We start from the raw sequence: 23,458 nt of genomic DNA, 5'->3' as shown, positions 1-23,458 counted from the left end.
ACTGTCTGCCATAATGTGTAAAAAGGGCACGCTGTCTGCCGTAATGTGTAAAAAGGTATCTCTTTTTGAGTATTTTGTGTGTGGCCCTCGAATATTCGCTGGAAGTGTTAAGCGGCCCCCAGCTGAAATAATTGCCCACCCCTGTGCTATAGCCATGCTCAGAGGGATAAGTGGGTATGGTTATTAAGTGTAAATTGAGTGACAAACATAGCAAGCACTGTGACTCAGTGGCATAAGTAGGCTAGGAGAGTGTAGTAGGGTATGCTGGTGGCCGGTCTCCCAGCGGCCAGCATACCGGCGCCGGAATTCCGACCACCGGCATACCGACAGCTGGGTGAGTGCAAATGAGCCCCTAGGCGCGCCACACCATCTATTCTCCCTCCAGGGGGGTCGTGGACCCCCAAGAGGGAGAAAAGGTGACGGTATGCCGGGTGTCGGGATTCCGGCTCCGGTATACTGTGCGCCAGGATCCCGACAGCCGGCAAACTGAAGACCACCCGGCTAGGGGGTGTAGTAGGGTATGCCAGCGGCCGGGCACCCGGCGGCCAGCATACCAGCGCCGGAATCCCGACCGCCGGCATACCAACAGGGTATGCTGGTGGCCAGGCTCCTGGCGGCCAGCATACCGGCGCAGTAATCCCGACCGCCGGCATACCGACAGCTGGGAGAGCGCAAATGAGCCCCTTGCAGGCTCTACGACATTGTGCCTTTTTTATGGTTAAATAATAAAGAAGATGATCTCACGTTTCCCTAATTTGTGTTTCCATTTTGTGTTTATTTTGTTTCACAATATACAAATTTTTAATAGCTTTCAAGAAGAATAAGGCAAACACAACAATATTTGACCCTTCAACAGATACAACATAGTCATTCCCTGATGTATCTATGACTGTTATTATTATTTACCGTTATTGCATCAGGATCTGTGACACTTAATATACTCTTTAGTTTTATTACAACCTTATGTACCTACTTTGTGGTGGCCTGTGCTAGTCTTTTATAACAAGTCTATGGCCACTAATAGCGTTGAGAAGAGGGCGTGTTGCTGTTCACAATGCAGGGTGCTTCTTGTGTGCCGCTGCCTTCTCCTATAGTCACTTATAAAATTAGTCTAATATATTACATGTTGTAAACTTAGTTTGGTTTGCTGTTGAAATGCAAAACTCAGAAAGCGTAGTGATGTCATCCTCTGCTCAATATTTTTCCATTCTGGGGCAACTCAAAGCTTTTTCCCGGGCCTCTCCTAAACTTACTGCAGCACATGGTTTAGGCCAGATTACGAATTGTCTGTTGGGCAAGGGGACACTGGAATCCCCTGATGAACTATGAAGTACATAGTCCTGCCTCTACTCACATTTTTTACATTACAAAGTGACTTTCCCAGTGATCTATAGTACTGGAAACCAGACATGATTTAAAAATGTGTTTATCTTGTAGCCGTAGCAAAATGTATGGCTTCTTCGTGTACTGGATTCATAGCCGAATCGGGATGCTGGTGTGACCGACACCGGAATCCCAACACCACTCAGGAGATTGGAGCCTGATCACTGACAGAAGGGATGCCAAAGATGAGTATCAGAGTTAAGCCTTTAGGGTGTGTGTGTGTGTGTGGGGGGGGGGGGGGGGGGGGGAGCAATACTTAACCCCCCGATGTTGGCATACTCAATATCGGGATGCCGCAGTCGGTAATGTGACCGCTGCCATCACGACCGCCGGGATATCGTATGTATTCCCCTGAATCTATCTTGACTTCTGGATTCTGGCACAAGAGAGAGTGAGTGCGACCTTCCTTGTCGTCCCCTCACCTGAGGAGTATTATCTCCTAAATGTTGTGCACGAGCCCAATTTCTACACTTATTAAACAAAATTTATATAAAGGCTGGCCAGTATGTATCACTCCTACTCTCCTGATTGTAGGCAGGAATCTGGTCATCTAGACCCAAGATTATTTCCTACTTTGACAGGGTCCTCCTCTACTGCTCCCCCCATGTCATGTCCTCCCAGGTCCTTCCTCTTTGCTTCAGGATGTAAAGAAATCTTCCACAAAACCAGCTTCACATCCTGAGTAAATGGAAGCAGATGGAACCACCCTGGGTTTCTTCCATGAAATTCTATAAATGGTCTGTCCAGAGCACTACTTTTTCTTATGTCCTCATTACACCTTCCCTTTGGTCACCCTCTTTCACGACTTTAATTTAATTTCTTCCTTCCAATCTATCGCTTCACTGCACTGTACCTACTGTTCAGTCCCTATCTTCTCTTACAATGCATGGTCTTCTAGCTACAGCTGCATCTCCTTCCCATGCAGTTTACAGATGTGATCTGACCTAAGGATGGACAGCGAACTAGCTAGTTTAAGTTGAGTACCATATTTTAGCATGGGAGACTTGCTGCACACAGTTAAAATCCTTATGTAAACAGAATGGAATTACCGGAATCCTTCAGAGTAGATTAAGTACTTAGGGGGAGATGTATCAAATCATGGAGAGAGATAACGTACTAAGCAATCAGCAATCAGGAAAAGTGGGTGTAGCCTCATGAGAAATGCCATACCCACGAGCCACCACCTCTATTACGCTGAGAGCATGCCCCCAGTCCCTCTCTTTAGTGAACAGATGCTGCATGAACCTATTCCCTGCTTGCTCTGCCAAGGCACGCGGTGGGGGGGCCTCCAAATGCCACCCCAACCTCCACCACCATGGGACTGTACCACCAGAATTGGTTGGAAGGTATGGGTTACTATTATGAGCAACTTTGCTACTTTATCGCTCTCAAAGACTATTTCACTATTTTTAAGTCAAAACCAGGTTGGATTTTCCTTAAAACAAAATTTCTGCTTTAAATCGAATGGCTACATTGCTGAAACCTCACTGCTGTCCACAACTAACTATTACATTTGGGTCAGCAAGTGTATACCATTACAAATTTCAAATGGACAGGAGTGCGTGCAACCAAAACAAAATCAGTCACTTTCCATAACAGTTCACATTACACACTTATTTAGTGAAATTACCTGCAGTAATATTAGTTTTCTTTATTAGTATTATTCTCATTTTATGTATTTATATAGCACCACTAATTATGCAGTGCTTTATAGAGAATGTTGTGTCATTCGCATCAGTCCTAGTGAGTAAACACAATATTATCTCACCTACACCTGATAACGCACAGCTAGCTGGCCCAAAAAAACACACAAACATACACAAAAGTAATGCAAATTAGGTTACCTACCAAGTATTTTTGTCTCATTACAAATCATTGTAGAATATTGTCACCTCCTGAAGAAGCTACGGTACAGCCTGTAAATATTGAAAAATACATGTTAGGATAGCAATTGTATTATACTTCTGTAGATTCATGGAAGTGCAGGAATAAAAACCGACAAATTGAAAAATCATTAATCTCTTTCTCCGAAGTTATGAAATAGAAGTTCCTTGGTATGAAACATATAAAGAAAACTTTGTATTACTCAAGACTTACTTAGCACGATGTCTACCTAAGCAAAGTCACGTCATGCAAAACCCATTATGCAATGAACAGTTCTATTGCCTCAGAAATGGAGAAAACTTAGGGCAAAAACTGTCATTCTCAGAGACTCCTATCAAACATCGATAAAAGATGTATTTTTTAAGTAAGTCTAATGTAAAAAATATGCACTAGCTAGAACAGGCAAATATTCCTATGTTATAACAAATAAAAATTCTGATAATTCAATGTATAACACAGGTTATTGAACTTGCACTTTAGTAAAAGTAGAAATTTGGTGCTTGCTATGTTGTATTTAAAAAAAATTAACATTTTGGGCTTGATTCAATTCTGCACAATGTTAATAGTGCTTGGAAGGAGGTCTGGGAGGTATTCAATTGATAACGCTGTTATGCTTGATTAGAGGATTTGTGCTCACACCCCCTACTATAGTGCGAGTAGAAATCCGACTAAACTAGTGGCGCAATGCTGTTTTCTGCCTTCAGCTCAGCGCAAGCAGCATCGTGGCAGGCACAAGTTGGAGAATGCCGGTTCTCGCGACTAAACACCCGGTTTAATGTGTGAACTGCCATCACCTGACTAGTGATGTGGACAGGAATAGCTCTGGGACCTTCTTCCAGGTGCTATTAACATTGTGAAGAATTCAATTGATTACATAGCTTTAACCATACACATAAAAATCTTTCTGATGCTTATCCGATGTATTTATAACACTGGAATAAAGGCTTTAATAGTATATTATGATGTATTTTTTTGACGTTTTCAATATAAAGTTAAAAAATAGAAGATCACATTGGTTAAGGAAGGCCACACAATTAGCACACAAACATATGGATAAGGTGGTTCTAAAACAGCACAGTAGGCATGAAACAGATGATGAAAAAAGCTACTTTAATATTTCTGATATCCATGAGTAAGGGCACAACCTGAGAGAGACTTAGAAGGAAAGTAGCACTGCACAAAGGGAAGTCATGATTAAAATAATCATAATAAGATCTTTCTAATCAAATCAGAATACTAGAGAAACGCATCAAGGATACCAGTGCAATATTACTGACTACGCACAATTACTGAGGAAAGTATTGTTCCACACACTGAACAATAATCATTTCGTCAGCTGATCTGAACAATTATGGTTCAGTGTAAAGTACTGTGCAAAACTTTTAGGCAGGTGTGGAAAAAATGCTTTCAAAAACAGAAGTGTTAATAGTTTATTCCTATCAATTAACAAAATGCAAAGTGAATGACCAGAAGAGAAATCTAAATCAAATTAATATTTGGTGAGACCACCCTTTGCCTTCAAAACAGCATCAATTCTTCCAGGTACACTTGCACATCGTTTTTGAAGGAACTTGGCAGGGAGATTGTTCCAAACATTTTGGAGAACTAACCACAGATCTTCTGTGGATGTAGACATATGAGCAGTGAATAGAAAAAAACAGGCGTCCCCGGATACTCTGCAGCAGCCAGAATAAGTCCAGTAGGTCCCTGCACAAGGGCTAGAAGGGACTGTGCGGGACCTACTGGACTCATTCTGGCTATTGGAGATAGAGTATCCGGGGATGCCTGTTTTTTTTATTCACTGCTCATATGTCTACCTTTTGTTAGTAGACCATACTACCGGGATCGGACGTGAGGAGAACCGATTATCTTTGGAGCTCATGTAGGTGTAACCCTCTCTCTATGCACGCTCATCTGTCTACTATTTATGTAGACCACATCACAAAGTAGGAGGCCACATTTATTGTTTTTCGCATGTCACAGACTTTGGTTAACAATACTGTCATATGAGATGTTTTGCGATTCTCTTTGAGGAACACTGGGAGGTTGAAATAAGAAAGAATTCTAACCTTAGAGAAAACCTATTGGGACTGTCAATATATAATTATTCTAGGCACCAAGGGATTACGCAATTGGTAAGATTGTTTTCTTTGTGCTCACCGAAGGGCTATAGAGCAGTACAACAATTAGTGTCTGCCGGCAACGTTTGGGGCTGCATTACAGCAAATGCAGATGGGGTTTTGGTCAGGAGTAATGGTGTCCTCAATGCTGAGAAATACAGGCAGGTACTTATCCATCATGCAATACCATTAGGGAGGCGTCTGATTGGCTCCAAATTTATTCTGCAGGAGGACAATGACCCAAAACATATAGCCAGCGGGGGGTCATTCAGAGTTGATCGCTTGCTAGCAGTTTTTAGCAGCCGTGCAAACGCTATGCTGCCTCCCACTGGGAGTGTATTTTAGCTTAGCAGAAGTGCGAACGAAAGGATCGCAGAGCGGCTACAAAATAAGATTTTACTTACCGATAAATCTATTTCTCGTAGTCCGTAGTGGATGCTGGGGACTCCGTCAGGACCATGGGGAATAGCGGCTCCGCAGGAGACAGGGCACAAAAATAAAGCTTTAGGATCAGGTGGTGTGCACTGGCTCCTCCCCCCATGACCCTCCTCCAAGCCTCAGTTAGGATACTGTGCCCGGACGAGCGTACACAATAAGGAAGGATAATGAATCCCGGGTAAGACTCATACCAGCCACACCAATCACACCGTACAACTTGTGATCTGAACCCAGTTAACAGTATGACAAACGTAGGAGCCTCTGAAAAGACGGCTCACAACAATAACAACCCGATTTTTTTGTAACAATAACTATGTACAAGTATTGCAGACAATCCGCACTTGGGATGGGCGCCCAGCATCCACTACGGACTACGAGAAATAGATTTATCGGTAAGTAAAATCTTATTTTCTCTGACGTCCTAAGTGGATGCTGGGGACTCCGTCAGGACCATGGGGATTATACCAAAGCTCCCAAACGGGCGGGAGAGTGCGGATGACTCTGCAGCACCGAATGAGAGAACTCCAGGTCCTCTTTAGCCAGGGTATCAAATTTGTAGAATTTTACAAACGTGTTCTCCCCCGACCACGTAGCTGCTCGGCAGAGTTGTAATGCCGAGACCCCCCGGGCAGCCGCCCAGGATGAGCCCACTTTCCTTGTGGAATGGGCCTTGACAGATTTAGGCTGTGGCAGGCCTGCCACAGAATGTGCAAGTTGAATTGTGCTACAAATCCAACGAGCAATCGTCTGCTTAGAAGCAGGAGCACCCAGCTTGTTGGGTGCATACAATATAAACAGCGAGTCAGACTTTCTGACTCCAGCAGTTCTTGAAATATATATTTTCAATGCCCGGACCACGTCCAACAACTTGGAATCCTCCAAATCGCTAGTAGCCGCAGGCACCACAATAGGCTGGTTCAGGTGAAACGCTGACACCACCTTAGGCAGAAAATGAGGACGCGTCCGCAGTTCTGCCCTGTCCGAATGGAAAATCAGATATGGGCTTTTATAGGATAAAGCCGCCAATTCTGACACTCTCCTGGCTGAAGCCAGGGCCAGTAGCATGGTTACTTTCCATGTAAGATATTTCAAATCCGCTCAAACCAATGGGATTTGAGAAAATCCAAAACTACATTAAGGTCCCACAGAGCCACTGGGGGCACAACCGGGGGCTGTATATGTAGTACTCCTTTTACAAAAGTCTGGACTTCAGGAACTGAAGCCAATTCTTTCTGGAAGAAAATCGAGAGGGCCGAAATTTGAACCTTAATGGACCCCAATTTGAGGCCCATAGACAATCCTGTTTGCAGGAAATGTAGGAATCGACCCAATTGAAATTCCTCCGTGGGGGCCTTCCTGGCCTCACACCACGCAACATATTTTCTCCAAATGCGGTGATAATGTTGTGCCGTCACCTCCTTCCTGGCTTTTACCAGTGTAGGAATGACCTCTTCCGGAATGCCTTTTTCCCTTAGAATTCGGCGTTCAACCGCCACGCCGTCAAACGCAGCCGCGGTAAGTCTTGGAATAGACACGGTCCCTGCTGAAGCAGGTCCCGTCTTAGAGGTAGAGGCCACGGATCCTCCGTGAGCATCTCTTGAAGTTCCGGGTACCAAGTTCTTCTTGGCCAATCCGGAGCCACGAGTATCGTTCTTACTCCCCTTTGCCGTATAATTCTCAGTACTTTTGGTATGAGAGGCAGAGGAGGGAACACATACACTGACTGGAACACCCACGGTGTTACCAGAGCGTCCACAGCTATTGCCTGAGGGTCTCTTGACCTGGCGCAATACCTGTCCAGTTTTTTGTTGAGGCGGGACGCCATCATATCCACCTTTGGTTTTTCCCAACGGTTCACAATCATGTGGAAGACTTCTGGATGAAGTCCCCACTCTCCCGGGTGTAGATCGTGTCTGCTGAGGAAGTCTGCTTCCCAGTTGTCCACTCCCGGAATGAACACTGCTGACAGTGCTATCACATGATCTTCCGCCCAGCGAAGAATCCTTGCAGCTTCTGCCATTGCTGTCCTGCTTCTTGTGCCGCCCTGTCTGTTTACGTGGGCGACTGCCGTTATGTTGTCCGACTGGATCAACACCGGCTGACCCTGAAGCAGGGGTTTTGCCAGACTTAGAGCATTGTAAATCGCTCTTAGCTCCAGTATGTTTATGTGAAAAGACATCTCCAGGCTTGACCATACTCCCTGGAAGTTTCTTCCCTGTGTGACCGCTCCCCAGCCTCTCAGACTGGCATCCGTGGTCACCAGGACCCAGTCCTGTATGCCGAATCTGCGGCCCTCTAACAGATGAGCACTCTGCAACCACCACAGAAGAGACACCCTTGTCCGTGGTGATAAGGTTATCCGCTGGTGCATCTGCAGATGCGATCCGGACCATTTGTCCAACAGATCCCACTGAAAAGTTCGTGCGTGGAATCTGCCGAATGGAATCGCTTCGTAAGAAGCCACCATCTTTCCCAGGACTCTTGTGCATTGATGCACAGACACTTTTCCTGGTTTTAGGAGGTTCCTGACAAGTTTGGATAACTCCTTGGCTTTCTCCTCCGGAAGAAACACCTTTTTCTGAACCGTGTCCAGAATCATTCCCAGGAACAGCAGACGTGTTGTCGGTGTCAACTGAGATTTTGGAAAATTCAGAATCCACCCGTGTTGTTGCAGCACTAATTGGGTTAGTGCTACTCCGTCCTCCAGCTGTTCTCTGGACCTTGCCCTTATCAGGAGATCGTCCAAGTAAGGGATAATTAATACGCCTCTTCTTCGAAGAAGAATCATCATTTCGGCCATTACCTTGGTAAAGACCCGAGGTGCCGTGGACAATCCAAACGGCAGCGTCTGAAACTGATAATGACAGTTTTGCACCACGAACCTGAGGTACCCTTGATGTGAAGGGCAAATTGGGACATGCAGGTAAGCATCCTTTATGACAAGGGACACCATAAAGTCCCCTTCTTCCAGATTCGCTATCACTGCTCTGAGTGACTCCATCTTGAATTTGAATTTCTGTATGTACAGATTCAAAGATTTCAGATTTAGAATAGGTCTTACCGAGCCGTCCGGCTTCGGTACCACAAATAGCGTGGAGTAATACCCTTTTCCTTGTTGTAGGAGGGGTACCTTGACTATCACCTGCTGAGAAAACAGCTTGTGAATGGCTTCCAATACCGTCGCCCTGTCTGAGGGAGACGTTGGCAAAGCAGACTTTAGGAATCGGCGAGGGGGAGACTTCTCGAATTCCAACCTGTAACCCTGAGATACTACCTGCAGGATCCAGGGGTCCACCTGTGAGCAAGCCCACTGTGCGCTGAAATTCTTGAGTCGACCCCCCAGTGCTCCTGAGTCCGCTTGTAAAGCCCCAGCGTCATGCTGAGGGCTTTGCAGAACCCTGGGAGGGCTTCTGTTCCTGGGCAGGGGCAGCTTGCTGTCCTCTCTTACCCCTTCCTCTGCCCCGGGGCAGATATGACTGTCCTTTTGCCCGCTTGTTCTTATAGGACCGAAAGGACTGCGGCTGAAAAGACGGTGTCTTTTTCTGTTGGGAGGGGGTCTGAGGTAAAAAGGTGGATTTTCCGGCAGTTGCCGTGGCCACCAGATCCGATAGACCGACGCCAAATAATTCCTCCCCTTTATACGGCAATACTTCCATATGTCGTTTAGAATCCGCATCACCTGACCACTGTCGCGTCCATAAACTTCTTCTGGCAGATATGGACATCGCATTTACTCTCGATGCCAGAGTGCAAATATCCCTCTGAGCATCTCGCATATAAAGAAAAGCATCCTTTAATTGCTCTATAGTCAATAAAATACTGTCCCTATCCAGGGTATCAATATTTTCAGTCAGGGAATCCGACCAGACCACCCCAGCACTGCACATCCAGGCTGAGGCGATGGCTGGTCGCAGTATAACACCAGTATGTGTGTATATACTTTTTAGGGTAGTTTCCAGCCTCCTATCAGCTGGATTCTTGAGGGCGGCCGTATCAGGAGACGGTAACGCCACTTGTTTTGATAAGCGTGTGAGCGCCTTATCCACCCTAGGGGGTGTTTCCCAGCGCGCCCTAACCTCTGGCGGGAAAGGGTATAATGCCAATAACTTTTTTGAAATTAGCACTTTTCTATCTGGGTTAACCCACGCTTCATCACATACATCATTCAATTCCTCTGATTCAGGAAAAACTACAGGTAGTTTTTTCACCCCCCACATAATACCCCTTTTTGTGGTACTTGCAGTATCAGAGATATGCAAAGCCTCATTCATTGCCGTGATCATATAACGTGTGGCCCTACTTGAAAATACGTTTGTTTCTTCACCGTCGACACTAGATTCAGTGTCCGTGTCTGGGTCTGTGTCGACCGACTGAGGTAAAGGGCGTTTTACAGCCCCTGACGGTGTCTGAGACGCCTGGGCAGGTACCAACTGGTTTTCCGGCCGTCTCATGTCGTCAACTGATTTTTGTAATGTGCTGACATTATCACGTAATTCCATAAACAAAGCCATCCACTCCGGTGTCGACTCCCTGGGGGGTGACATCACCATTATCGGCAATTGCTCTGCCTCCACACCAACATCGTCCTCATACATGTCGACACACACGTACCTACACACAGCAGACACACAGGGAATGCTCTTATCGAAGACAGGACCCCACTAGCCCTTTGGGGAGACAGAGGGAGAGTTTGCCAGCACATACCCAAGCGCTATAATATATATGGGAACAACCTTTATATAAGTGTTGTATCCTTATAGCAGCTTAAATATATCAAATATCGCCAAAAAAAGTGCCCCCCCTCTCTGTTTTACCCTGTTTCTGTAGTGCAGTGCAGGGGAGAGTCCTGGGAGCCTTCCTCACAGCGGAGCTGAGCAGGAAAATGGCGCTGTGTGCTGAGGAGAATAAGCCCCGCCGCCTATTCCGGCGGGCTTTTCTCCCGGAGTTTGAGATATCTGGCATGGGTTTAATACATCCATATAGCCTCAAGGGCTATATGTGATGTATTTTTTAGCCATAAAAGGTATTATACATTGCTGCCCAGGGCGCCCCCAGCAGCGCCCTGCACCCTCCGTGACCTATGGTGTGAAGTGTGTGACAACAATGGCGCACAGCTGCAGTGCTGTGCGCTACCTTCATGAAGACTGAAAAGCCTTCTGCCGCCGGTTTCTGGACCTTCAATCTTCAGCATCTGCAAGGGGGGTCGGCGGCGCGGCTCCGGGACGAACCCCAGGGTGAGACCTGTGTTCCGACTCCCTCTGGAGCTAATGGTGTCCAGTAGCCTAAGAAGCCAATCCATCCTGCACGCAGGTGAGTTGAACTTCTCTCCCCTAAGTCCCTCGATGCAGTGAGCCTGTTGCCAGCAGGACTCACTGAACATAAAAAACATAAAAACTTTTTCTAAGCAGCTCCTTAAGAGAGCCACCTAGATTGCACCCTGCTCGGACGGGCACAAAAACCTAACTGAGGCTTGGAGGAGGGTCATGGGGGGAGGAGCCAGTGCACACCACCTGATCCTAAAGCTTTATTTTTGTGCCCTGTCTCCTGCGGAGCCGCTATTCCCCATGGTCCTGACGGAGTCCCCAGCATCCACTTAGGACGTCAGAGAAAGTATGTTTGTGCAGTTTTAGAGTAGCTCAAAACCTACTCAGCGCTTGCGATCACTTCAGACTGTTCAGTTCCTGTTCTGACGTCACAAAAACGCCCTGCGATCGCCCAGCCACTCCTGCATTTCTCCTGGCCGGCCTGCATTTTTTCGAACACTCCCTGAAAACGGTCAGTTGCCACTCAGAAACGCCCACTTCATGTCAATCACTCTGCGGCAACCAGTGCGACTGAAATACTTCGCTAGACCCTGTGCAAAACTACATCGTTCGTTGTAATAGTATGCCTCGCGTGCGCATTGCGCCACATACGCATGCACAGAAGTGCCGGTTTTTTGCCTCATCGCTGCACAGTGAACGAATGCAGCTAGCGATCAACTCGGAATGACCACTAATGTCATTAAGAACTATCTTCAGCATAAAGAAGAATAGGGAGTCCTGGAAGTGATGATATGGCTCTCACAGATATCAACATCATCAAGTCTGTCTGGGATTACATGAAGAGACAGAAGGATTTGAGCAAGCCTACATCCACAGAAGATCTGTGGTTAGTTCTCCAAGATGTTTGGAACAACCTTCCTGCCAAGTTCTTTCAGAAACTGTGCGAGTGTACCTAGAAGAATTGATGGTGTTTTAAGGCAAAGGACGTTCACACCGAATATTGATTTGATTTAGATTTCTGTTCTGTTAATTCACTTTGCATTTTGTTAACTGATAAAAATTAACTATTAACAACTCTATTTTTTTTTTAAAGCATTCTTACTTTGCAGCATTTTTTCCACACCTGCCTAAAACTTTTGCACAGTACTGTATGCCCAGCTTTTTTAGTACATACAATCTCAGGAAGTAACTGTTGCTTTATGATACGTATTTGTGATTTACCATTTTTTGTTGTTGTTGTTGTATGATAATTGCTTTAATTAAGTAAAACATTATATACAAAAAAATCTGTGGCTCAAAATGAGTGAATTTTTTTTTTTACAAACTACAGTAATCATTCCTTATTAAAGGGGCTATGGGGTATATGCAATTGCAGTCGAATTCCCGAAATTGTCGAATTTCGGGTCATTTTCGACCAAAAAAAAAATTCGCCATTCAGTGCTTTCCGACCAAAAAACGGACTTTCAAAATTCGACTTTTTGAAATTCGAATTTTTGCAAATTCGACTTTTCTGCAATGATACAAGTGCTGCAATACGACCAAAGCATATTCAATTCAAGTTTGGAAATTCGACAGCAGTGCTTTTAGACAGCAAATTCGTCTTTTTCAATCCGCCACACTTTGGAGGGTGAAAACAATAAAAAAAAATTTAAACATGTTTTTTTGGTGTTTTTTTTTTTAGGAATAGCATATCTATTTATATTAGAAGGGATTAGGTACTTTTTTTTTTTTTTGGGGAGGCACAAATATTATTTATATTTTTTTAAAAATATGTTTTTATTTTTTTTTATTTTTTATTGCTGGAACGGTAAAATCCTTAAAAAAAATGGCGTGGGGTCCCCCCTCCAAAGCATAACCAGCCTCGGGCTCTTCGAGCTGGTCCTGGTTCTAAAAATGCGGGGAAAAAATTGACAGGGGATCCCCCGTATTTTTAAAACCAGCACCGGGCTCTGCGCCTGGTGCTGGTGCCAAAAATACGGGGGACAAAACGAGCAGGGGTCCCCCGTATTTTTAACACCAGCATCGGGCTCCACTAGCTGGACAGATAATGCCACAGCCGGGGGTCACTTTTATGCCGTGCCCTGCGGCCGTGGCATTAAATATCCAACTAGTCACCCCTGGCCGGGGTACCCTGGGGGAGTGGGGACCCCTTCAATCAAGGGGTCCCCCCCCCAGCCACCCAAGGGCCAGGGGTGAAGCCCGAGGCTGTCCCCCCCCATCCAATGGGCTGCGGATGGGGGGGCTGATAGCCTTTTGTGATAATAAAAAGATACTGTTTTTTCCAGTAGTACTACAAGTCCCAGCAAGCCTCCCCCGCAAGCTGGTACTTGGAGAACCACAAGTACCAGCATGCAGGAGAAAAACGGGCCCGCTGGTACCTGTAGTACTACTGGGAAAAAAATACCCAAACAAAAACAGGACACACACACCGTCGACAGTAAAACTTTATTTCATACGTCGACACACACATACTTACCTATGTTCACACGCCGACATAGGTCCTCTTCTCCATGTAGAATCCACGGATACCTGAAAAGAAAAGTTCAATATACTCACCTCAGCCATGGTCCAGAGATACATCCACGTACTTGGCAAAAAAACAAAGCGAACACCCGCTCCATGCCGGACTGAAAGGGGTCCCATGCTGACACATGAGACCCCTTTCCACGAATGAGACCTGTCAGTGACAGCTGTCACATAAAGGTCTCTAAAGCCAATCAGGAAGCGCAACTTCGTTGCGCTCACCTGATTGGCTGTGCGCTGTCTGAACTCAGACAGCGCATCGCACAGCTCCGTCCATTGAAAGTAATGGAGCGGCTTTGCGATGCGCTGTCACAGCACAGACAGCGCACAGCCAATCAGGTGAGCGCCACGGAAGTAGCGCTTCCTGATTGGCTGAAGGGACTTCAGTGACAGGAGTCACGTGATGTCCCGGCATTCGGGAGAAAGGGGTCTGATGTGAAAGCATGGGACCCCTTTCTTAGTCCGGTGGATCGGTGTTCGTTTTTTTTTTTTGCCAAGTACGTGGATTATCTCTGGACCTGGATTTACCTCTGGACGCTGGAAGGTGAGTATAATTTTTTCACAGGTACCTCGGATCGTCGGAGACCGTGGCAGTCGGCGTGTCAACATAGGTAAGTATGTGTGTGTCGGTAGTGTGTAATAAAGTTTTACTATCAAGGTGTGTGTGTACTGTTTTTATTTGGGTATTTTTTTTCCAGTAGTACTACAGGTACCAGCGGGCCCGTTTTTCTCCCGCATGCTGGTACTTGTGGTTCTCCAAGTACCAGCTTGCGGGGGAGGCTTGCTGGGACTTGTAGTACTACTGGAAAAAACAATATATTTTTATTATCACAAAAGGCTATCAGCCCCCCCATCCGCAGCCCATTGGATGGGGGGGGACAGCCTCGGGCTTCACCCCTGGCCCTTGGGTGGCTGGGGGGGGGGGGGACCCCTCGATTGAAGGGGTCCCCACTCCCCCAGGGTACCCCGGCCAAGGGTGACTAGTTGGATATTTAATGCCACGGCCGCAGGGCACGGCATAAAAGTGACCCCCGGCTGTGGCATTATCTATCCAGCTAGTGGAGCCCGATGCTGGTGTTAAAAATACGGGGGACCCCTACTCTTTTTGTCCCCCGTATTTTTGGCACCAGCACCAGGCGCAGAGCCCGGTGCTGGTTTTAAAAATACGGGGGATCCCTGCCCAATTTTTCCCCTGCATTTTTAGAACCAGGACCAGCTCGAAGAGCCCGAGGCTGGTTATGCTTTGGAGGGGGGACCCCACGCCATTTTTTTTTCCGGGTTTTTCCCGTTTTTTAAAATCGCGGCAAAATCCGCCAAATCGGCCGATTTTCGCCCGCGATTCTGGCGAACCCGTTTTTCATTGAATATGGTGAATTCCGGCAGCCACCTGCCGGAATTCACCTGGCGAATTGAGTCGAATTTAAAAACGGCGAAAAATTGCCGCGATTCGCCGTGAATTGCATATACCCCTATGAGTTCTACAGGTTAGAGATTCGGTCCATCTTTCAGCAGGACAACAACCCTAAGCACACAGCCAAGATATCAAAGGAGTGGCTTCAGAACAACTCTGTGAATGCAATAAATACTCTGTGAATGTCCTTGAATGGCCCAGCCAGAGCCCAGACTTGAATCCGATTGAACATTTCTGGAGAGATCTGAAAATGGCTATGCACAGACGCTTCCCATCCAACCTGATGGAGATTGAGAGGTGCTGCAAAGAGGAATGGGCGAAACTGCCCAAAGATAGGTGTGCCAAGCTTGTGGCATCATATTCAAAAAGACGTGAGGCTGTAATTGTTGCCAAAGGTGCATCAACAAAGTATTGAGCAAAGGCTGTGAATACTTACGTACATGATATTTCTTATTTTTTTATTTTTAATAAATTTGCAAAAATCTCAAAAACACTTTTTTCACATTGTCATTATGGGGTATTGTGTGTAGAATTTTGGAAGGAAAAATTTAATGTATTCCAGTTTGAAATAAGGCTGTAACATAACAAAATGTGTGAAGCGCTGTGAATACTTTCCAGATGCACTGTAGATAGATCAACACTCCAAACTAACTTGAAACACTGGAATCTTATGTAAGGTTTTTGCCTGAAATTAAGAAACCACACAGTAAGGTGTTGAGAATTTTATACTGCACAGTCCTGACTGAGGATGTGGTAATGTGGCCGTTTTTCACATCCCACATACAATTTCAAAATGCAAGTTTATTAGCTTCTAGAATGTGTGAAATCCAAAGGAAATGAAGAAATCCAGGAAGCACTGAAAAAACATGTACTTCCCCCACCTTTCCCGATACTGTATTTGATTTCAAAACTCATTCATAGGTGTGTGAAACAGATTTTAGATTTACTGAGACTGGGCTTCGCAAGAGGCATTTAAACTAATGTAGTGCATGAAAAATAAATAACAATTTAGTTGAACTACAGATGGTCATCAGATAAAGTAGTATAAATGACACCTAACACATGAATAATCCATACGGGTGCTGGCAGGCTTCAAAAGAAACACAATGCTGGGTTTAAAAACACATATCCCTCCAAAACAGGTAACAGAAAACAAGACACTATATTCTCTACTTATGCAATTTATGCAAAGATCGTTTAAAAAAAACTCCAAGTAATAGAATAAATGCAGCAATCATGTCCCTATCACAGGCCACAACGATTTGTATCTTGACATATATGTATATAGCGCCAGTATATGCCACCAGGGGCGCATCTAGAGAGGAGGAGGCCCATGTGCAGGATCCGTGTAAGCCCCCTCCACTCTAGCTCTGGGCACTAGGGTCACTAGGGGACCCTAGAGCTGTCCTAGAGTCTAAAGCGCATGTGCAGGTCTCCGGATATTCAATTCAGCGTGTTGTTAAGTCCAACTAGTAGATTTCCGAAAAAACAAAGTCCGCAATGTTGGTTTTTGCCATAGCGCAGGGCACTTAAGTCGGAGAATGCCCATTATTGCGACTAACCACCATGTTTAAGGTGCGAGTACCGGCATACTCAGACAAAGCTGCTCGCTGAGTTGAATAGCTCCAGGACCTCCTTCCCGGTGGTATTCAATTTTTGTAGAATAGAATCGACCCCAAAGACTTCTATATATGTGATAGTTATACTGTATATGGGCAGTTATGGAAGTTGGGCACTTGTTACCATCCCTATGAAGTAGGATTTGCTAAAACTATGTTACGGCTGGCTGGCCTATTAACAAACACTTCTCTTATCAGCAGACGTGTACACACTGGTGTGATATAAAAGTCTCTTTATTTTTATTGCCAGACTTGTTATAATTTGTAACTTATCACAGTTTTTATAACAGCTTTGTATGTTAGTAGGAGTGTGTTATATTACATTGATAAAATACAGACAACTGTATATCCTAACTCAGGCATGGACAAAACTCAGGAGATAAGTAAGAAATTTCTACTTACACCGTACTTCAAGCCTACGTACGGGTGGGTGGTGCCAGCACTTACTAGGGCCACCATCAAGGGGGTCTGGGTCTACAGTTCGGGCGCGAACCAAGAGGGGGCCCGGGGGCCAGCAGTGATGATCAGGACCACTGGTAGACAACAATGGAGGGACAGAGCAGACGGCTGTATTTTGAATGTAGCGCTGACCAAAAGTCAATCGGAGCTCATGGACCGGCAGCCAATCAGGAGTTGCCGTTTGGCAGCTGCTGACTGGTTACTGGTCCGCAAGCTCCGACTAGCTCACGGTCAGCGCTACATTTAAAATAACACCACCGGCTCTGTCTCTCCCTCCATGGTTGTTCTTGCATGGTTGTCTGCCGGACGTCGCAATTTTCACAGCTGTCAAACGGGCCCCCCTACTCAATGCATGGACCTGCTGCGATGTCTGCCTCCTGCTGTGTGTGTGTGTGTGTGTGTGTGTGTGTGTGTGTGTGTGTGTGTGTGTGTGTGTGTGTGTGTGTGTGACTATGGGAGCAGTGTATGTGTATGCGAGACTATGGGAGTAGTGTATGTGCGTACGCGTGTGTGGTTATGGGGGCAATGTATGCGTGGCCATGGTGCAGTATGTGTGTGCGTGGTTATGGGGCAGCATGTGTGTGCGTGGTTATGGGGCAGCGTGTGTGTGGTGGTGAGTGGCCCTACCAATTTTACCACAATTTCTGATGACAGCCCTTGCTCTCACCTTATGTCCCTAGCATGCTGGTAATCTAAATCTAACACATAAGCTAATATTTCATATATTCCATTTCCTTAGCCCCATCCCTCGCTTCTTCTGGCATTTCATTCTTATTCTTGCACTACACAACCAACCATGAAGTGTAGGTTAGGAACACACTTCTGGAATATTAGGTGATATAGGGACATAAGGTGAGATGTGACACAACACTCACCCACCCCGTACATATTTTGTATATAATACTGTATCCTGGACATTGGCTGGCAGCCACTAGATGGCACTGAACTGAGATATTCAAATGTAGTTCCCTTCGGGCACGATCGGCTGCTGGCAGGCTCGGACTGGCCCATAGGAGTACAGGGGAAACCACCGGTGGGCCCCACTGCCTGGGGCCCCACCAGCTCAATTATACATTATGAATGTGTTACATTATACTGCCCAGGACTATGGTGTATTTTCTACAGTGCATTGCTGTTATTAATATGGTACATTATCATGCATGCACTAGTAGTATTTACTATATATATTATTTATCAAGGGGCCCAGACCATGCACTAATAGTTTGCCAAGCCTCTAAGAATGGGCTCCTTCCACTGCATTTTCCTGGTGGGCCCTTCATGCCCCAGTCTGACACTGGCTACTGGTGTCTACATTTCAGTTCAACCCGCCAGGGGTGGCGAGCTGAAATTTGTGAAAAGTGATCCGTTTGGGCACCCCAAACGGCACTTTTTGCGATTGCTTTACGTGGCTAAACCTGACACTAATGGGCACAATCAGCGCAATAGGGGGCATCAAATGAATATCACCCTCTGTGATCTCCCGTCACTTTAGACGGGAGCGATAACATTTGAATTCCCCCCATTGTGTCCAGCTGCTCCCGCCACAGAGGTGGATATGCACTATAGCGCTGCTGACAACAAACTTTTACCTAGAGTACTTACTTCAATCAATTATTTCTATGAATATCAATGGAATTACATCTTCTCTGCCTCCATCATATATTTTGTACGGACCTAGGGGTATATTCAATTCAAGTCGGATCCATTGCGACATGTATTTGTCGGAATGGATCAGACAACCCCTATTCAATCCCATCTTAATTCGACTTTTTCAAGTCGAATTTAGATGGGACGCAGAGGAGGAGAAGGGGGGCGAGCCGCGGGGAGAGCAGCGGGGGACAGCCGGCGGGCATACAGGGAAGATCAGCGCTATAGTAGCGCTGCAGCAGGATGTCACTCAGCCGCCCGACCTCACGGCAGCTTCCACCCGGCTCCAGCAGCGTGCTGGAGCCAGGTGGAAGCTGTCGTGAGGTCGGGCGGCTGTGTGACATCCAGCTGCAGCGCTACTGTAACGCTGATCTCCCTGTATGCCCGCCGGCTGTCCCCCCGTCTCCCTGTGGCCCCGTTTTCAACACAAGCACGTGGATCGGCAGCTATTCCGCTGATCCACGTGCTTTTCGACAAGTCGAATTCATCTACTTGTCGAAAAATGTAGGGAAATATTGAATAGGTCGAATCAGGATTCGACCTTAAAAAGTTGAAAACTGCCGTCTTTTCGACAGACGGCAGTTTTCGACTTCAATTGAATATACCTCCTAGACTTTACTGACTGGCCCCTGAATTCTACATTATTTAGTCCAACCCTGCCTTATATAGAATATGAATATACACGGTTGAGTCACATTATTATGACCACCTTCAACATTTGATGTCGGCAGCGTGTACCCCATGAAGTATGTCACATGTCGTGCGCTGGCTTGGTGGGTATATAGGGTGTGTGATAGGCTGTCTGCACACATCACTCATTGCTATCATGGGCAAAAGGGGCGATTTATCAGAGTTGCAAAAGTGATGATTATCGGCTTTCGGGTCAAGGGTGGCAGTATTTCTGAAACAGCGCAGTTTGTGAACTGTTCGCATGCTGTGTGGTGAGGGTATATTGTGACTGGACAAATGGCACTGACGTGGAAACTGCAGAGCACCACGTGCCATTGATGTGAAAGGTGAACATCAGCTATGAAGGTGCGTTTGGGCCAACCAACACGCTACAGTGGAGCATCTCACCGTCAACATGAACTTAAGGGCTACCAGACAACATGAACTTAAGGGCTACCAGACATGTGTCTAAAATGACAGTTCAGCCCATCTAGCTGCTGTCCGTCCTACACACGGCGGTAACTCTGGACATTTGATGGTGGTCATAATAATGCAACTTGACCATGTATGTAATTCTTGGGTGTTTACATTTCGAATCACAAATTGAAAATTAGTCTTTTTTGCGGACATGTTGCTCTTTGTGTCTAATCCTGAAGTCTCCATTCTGGCCGTAATGCAAACAATCCATCTATTCAACTCCTCTGCGGGATATCGGGTTAATACACTTCTAAATCTAAACTCCTCCCTCTTACTCCAGCAGCTTTCTCGTTGTCATCCTCCACTGTTCTATTTCAATTTCATTTTAATACTACCAAACTAAAGTATTTAGGGGTTTATATCCAGGCCAAATTGTCGGACCTATATAATCTGAACTACACCCCAGTGTTATCAAGAATTTCACAATTACTCACTACCTGATCCTCACTCCCTCTATCACCTGTGGGTCGGCTGACTGTATTGAAGAGTATTATTTCTCCAAAGATTTCTTATGTCCGCCAACTGTTTCCCTTAAAACCCATTAAGTCAGATTTGTTACTCTGTGATAGACCCTTCACAAAATTTTTATGGAATAACAAAAAACCACGTAAAGCCCTGGCTAAACTTAAATAACACCGCAAAGATGGTGGCCATGTAGTCGCTGAGCTCCCTGCCTTTACATATATTTCTGACTGGCTGCTGGCCACCTCCTCTTACGCCAGCTTCCCTATAGCACAAGCTTTGGTATCCCCCTTTGACCTGAGGGCATTACTACATACGCCCTGGTCTTCTCTTCATGCTGCTGTTAGGAGTAATATTTTGTTTTGGGATTCTTATTTAGCATGTTGGGCTTTGAATAACGCTATAGACAGAAACCCTGAGTCCTCTAAATTTATAACTTTCTGTGGGAACCCGTGTTTTACTCCACCTTTTGATAATGTAAAATACCTGAGTTGGCAGCATAAGGGGATACACATAATCAGGGATGTTTTTGATCCTGGAGGGGTATTACTCTCATTTCAGACTCTGGTTAAGAGGTATGGTGTACATCATTCAAAAAATGTTATCTACCTTCAGTTGCGGCATTATGTCCAGTCCCTGCCTCCCCCCTTGTACCCGAGAGCATGTTGGTGATCCTCTATTGCCCCTCCTCTCCAGATTGGAAACATTTTCCTATAAAAGGGGGGTACACACTGAGAGATCCATGCTTAAAATCTAAGCTATCTGAATAAATTGAGTAGACGTTAAGCACGGATCTCTCGGTGTGTAAGCCACACAGCGATACTGATGCGCGGCCCCATGCGTCGCAATCGCCAGTGCTAGATTGGCCTGCATACAGCCACAATCTAGCACATCGCTCATTTTAACCGCTGGGTGAAATGAGCGGCCCCCAGTTCCCGTCCCCCCCTCGCTCAGCACACATTGCACTGTGTGCTGAGCGGGGGAGAGATGCGTGTTGAGCGGTCTGTGATAGATCGCTCAGCACACATCTCTGCCCGTGTGTACTGCCCTTAAGACCCAGTGGTTATATTGGGATCTTCTCCCGGCCAAGGTTGATAAATTATGGTCCCCTATGCTTGTTAAATGGACTTCTGATTGGTCTTGGACCCCTTCTGTGTAGGAATTTCTATACCCGTTACCCCGCATTCTTAAGGCTCTACACTCATCACAGTTACAAGAAACTCATATACGATTTCTCCACAGGGCATATATTGCCCTGTTAGGGAGACATATGGTCTCAACTGAAACTGGTCATTGTCCCAGATGTAAAGCTCCAAACACATTATTGATGCATAATTTTTGGTTTTGTCCTAAGGTGAAGTAATTTTGGTATAAAGTATTAGGGTACATTAACACCTCTTTCCATCTCCACCTACCTATTGGCCTCCAACCTTCGAAATGGGACATTTCTTCCACTCAAACATATTATGCCCTTTCTTTTTGTGTTATTAACCTTAGCGAAGAAACTCATTCTAAAGCACTGTATACTTAAATCCCCTCCTAGACTGGAGCAACTTACAACCTTGCTCACCTCCACTCTCTACTTTGAGCGACACTCTACCCTCCCAGACAACGAGCATTTTGCATTCCTCTTCTATAAAAAATGGGGTCATTATATAGAGACTTTAGATCCATCACTACAACAACATATATTGCAGATCTTTGACTCCCTTAGCTGGAGCGCCTATAAAAGTCTCTGTCCTTTCTGATAGAGTGTTTCTATATGTTCTATACGTTGCACATTTTTAGATGTATGCTCTAGTATCCTTTTTATTATGTGTATGGTAAATACGATCTTGCTACATGTATTTAGATGGTCACTGAACAGTATCTGTGTTTATTTATGTATACTTGGGTGCTAATTCCCCCCCCCCCCCCCTCCCCAACTCTTTCCTTCGTATTCTTGCTGTAACTGGCACTGGGGGAGCATATTTGGCACCTGGGGGGGGGGGGGGCATATGTAGCACTGAGGGGGCATATCTGGCAGTATGAGGGCATATCTGGCACTGTGGGGGCATATCTGGCACTATGAGGGCATATCTGGCACTGTGGGGGCATATCTGGCACTATGAGGGCATATCTGGCAGTATGAGGGCATATCTGGCACTGTGGGGGCATATCTGGCATGACTTGAGGGGAGGGCTGCCTCGGCCCGTGGCCAGCCTCTTCCGCATCCGTGCAAGGAGTGCATTCGACTGCGCTACATTACGTATAATGTGAGCACTCTGTGGGGTGGAGGGGGTGAGGGAGCCAGGGAGGCAGTGGGCGGGACTTCGGACGGCCACTGCCACCAATATCTACCAGTACTGTCTGGGCCTATTTTCATGGGGGCCTGGAGCTGCAGCTCCATCCGCCCCATTGTTAATCCGGCCCTGGGCACACTGACTCATTACACGCTGCCGCCACTGAGCTGCTGGTCCTAACAGAGGAAGCCTGGAAGCGGTCCCCGGCACCAGTGAGAGGGTGATCGCACTGCTGCAGCTCTCAGCTTCCTGGTCTCTGTGTTGGCCCTCCACTGAATGCTGGGACATACGGGGGAGGGAGGAGCGGGAGTCACGGCAGCAGTGTGTGAGTGTCTGTACAGAAGAGTGAGGAGACGTCACTCAGCCCCTGCAGTGAGGAGCCTTGCCGGAGCCAGTGCCAGGAGGTGCAGAGTGTGGAACTTGTGGAAAAAATAAGAATTTACTTACCGATAATTCTATTCTATTTTCTATATTCTATTTCTCATAGTCCGTAGTGGATGCTGGGAACTCCGTAAGGACCATGGGGAATAGCGGCTCCGCAGGAGACTGGGCACAAAAAGTAAAAGCTTTAGACTAGCTGGTGTGCACTGGCTCCTCCCCCTATGACCCTCCTCCAAGCCTCAGTTAAGATACTGTGCCCGGACGAGCGTACATAATAAGGAAGGATCTTGAATCCCGGGTAAGACTCATACCAGCCACACCAATCACACCGTACAACTCGTGATCTGAACCCAGTTAACAGTATGATAACCGTAGGAGCCTCTGAAAAGATGGCTTCCAACAATAAACAACCCGATTTGTTTGTAACAATAACTATATA

At 46.1% G+C, this 23,458-nt stretch overlaps 1 protein-coding gene across 3 annotated transcripts in view; it reads right to left on the bottom strand.

Annotated features, from left to right (window-relative positions):
* Positions 1 to 23,458, bottom strand: part of ATP8B4 (ATPase phospholipid transporting 8B4 (putative)) — a 498,700-nt gene that overhangs the window by 380,417 nt on the left and 94,825 nt on the right. For all 3 annotated transcript variants that reach the window (XM_063926015.1, XM_063926016.1, XM_063926013.1), the window contains one exon: positions 3,232 to 3,299. In XM_063926015.1, the coding sequence (XP_063782085.1) occupies positions 3,232 to 3,259 (28 nt within the window). In that variant the 5' untranslated portion in view covers positions 3,260 to 3,299. The remainder of the gene's footprint in view (positions 1 to 3,231; positions 3,300 to 23,458) is intronic.

Source organism: Pseudophryne corroboree, chromosome 6, assembly GCF_028390025.1.
Source record: "Pseudophryne corroboree isolate aPseCor3 chromosome 6, aPseCor3.hap2, whole genome shotgun sequence".
NCBI lineage: Eukaryota > Metazoa > Chordata > Amphibia > Anura > Myobatrachidae > Pseudophryne > Pseudophryne corroboree.
This window is presented reverse-complemented; position numbering and strand designations above follow the sequence as displayed.